Source organism: Amphimedon queenslandica, unplaced genomic scaffold, assembly GCF_000090795.2.
Source record: "Amphimedon queenslandica unplaced genomic scaffold, v1.1 AMPQUscaffold_2115_Cont25881, whole genome shotgun sequence".
NCBI classification, from domain to species: Eukaryota; Metazoa; Porifera; class Demospongiae; order Haplosclerida; family Niphatidae; genus Amphimedon; species Amphimedon queenslandica.
The window spans coordinates 1-1,255 of record NW_003557548.1 but is presented as its reverse complement, the minus strand read 5'-3'; the positions used below and the strand labels follow the sequence as shown (position 1 = coordinate 1,255).

Below are 1,255 nucleotides of genomic sequence, written 5' to 3'. Positions count from 1 at the left end.
CAAAAATGACTAGGAGAGAATTCTCCATTGTTAGAATATTTTCTGATACATATACATGTTCTTGTGTTGTGTAGAAAGTTTAGGCTCATTCCGATCAAGATTGGATTTTTTATGAATTTTTAAAGTTGCCCAAAAGTTGCCCAAATACCCTGTACTATAGTACAGGGTATTTGGCCAAATTTTGCCAAAAATGACTAGGAGAGAATTCTCCATTTTTATAATATTTTCTGATACGTATACATGTTCTTATGTTGAGTAGCAAGTTTGAGCTGATTCCAATCAAAATTGGATTTTTTATGAATTTTTAAAGTTGCTCACTGCATATGTCCAGATATGTTTACGAGGATTGCTTCCATGAGTAATGGATACACCATCAACAGTAAAATTTTCAATATCATTTTGAAAATTAAGAAAAGCCCGGGCTCTAAAAGATTGATATCCTCTAACTTGCCCACAGACTTTATTGTATGTTAGTCCGTTAGATGAGAAAGTAGTTGAAATACAGGTAGAACTGTTAGCTAGTCTACCACACAGTGGGTGATCAATGTTAGTGAAGTTCTTTTGTATTAGTCCAGCAGGACAGGTAGCATCAGACTCAGTCATGTTAAAATATCCTACTCTAGTCCAACCATCTTCTCCATCACAATTGATACCATTCATATCACAGTATACCTGTACAGTATATCAATGATGAATGAATCATAGCAAGTTATACTAACCTCTACTGGGGTCACTCCATCAGGATATATAGTGTAGTCACCATTGATAGTGCTATTTAAGTCCTTGCAACTTCTTACTAATGATATTAAATTTTTAATAAAAAATTGCTGCATAACTGTGTGTACCTGATTGACAAGGCTTTGGTAGTACACTTGGACAGAGAATGTATCTACTGATGCCATTCCCTTTGATAGTAAAACTCCTTCCCAAGTTATCCATAACACAACAGACTCTTAGATATAATGAGAAGGACCCAGAAGTACCTTGATTAGTACAGTCAGTAGACATACAGTAAGATCCACTGGTTGTACTACTAGCATAAAGAAACAGGGACAACAGTAACATCACCTTCATCTTCTTGGCCCTTGATGTGACTCTTACTGTGTTGATAGCATAAAGTATGAGCTATTATACTTTTTATACATAATTGACATTTCCTTTGGAATTTTAGAATTAGCAATAAATATTGGGGCCAGTTATAATGTTCATAACTATTTATAGGCAGGTCCTGTAAATGTGCTCTTAATGCTCCTTT

At 34.7% G+C, this 1,255-nt stretch overlaps 1 protein-coding gene across 1 annotated transcript; it reads right to left on the bottom strand.

The window, feature by feature from the left end:
• Positions 1–318: 318 nt before the first annotated feature.
• LOC109593298 (uncharacterized) lies at positions 319–1,087 on the bottom strand (the record flags this gene model as incomplete). Its single annotated transcript, XM_020008440.1, has 3 exons — positions 846–1,087; positions 720–796; positions 319–672 (listed from the first exon to the last, which is right to left on the bottom strand). Coding segments are annotated over exons 1-3 (660 nt in total), but the record flags the coding sequence as incomplete, so codon positions are not given.
• Positions 1,088–1,255: the final 168 nt, after the last annotated feature.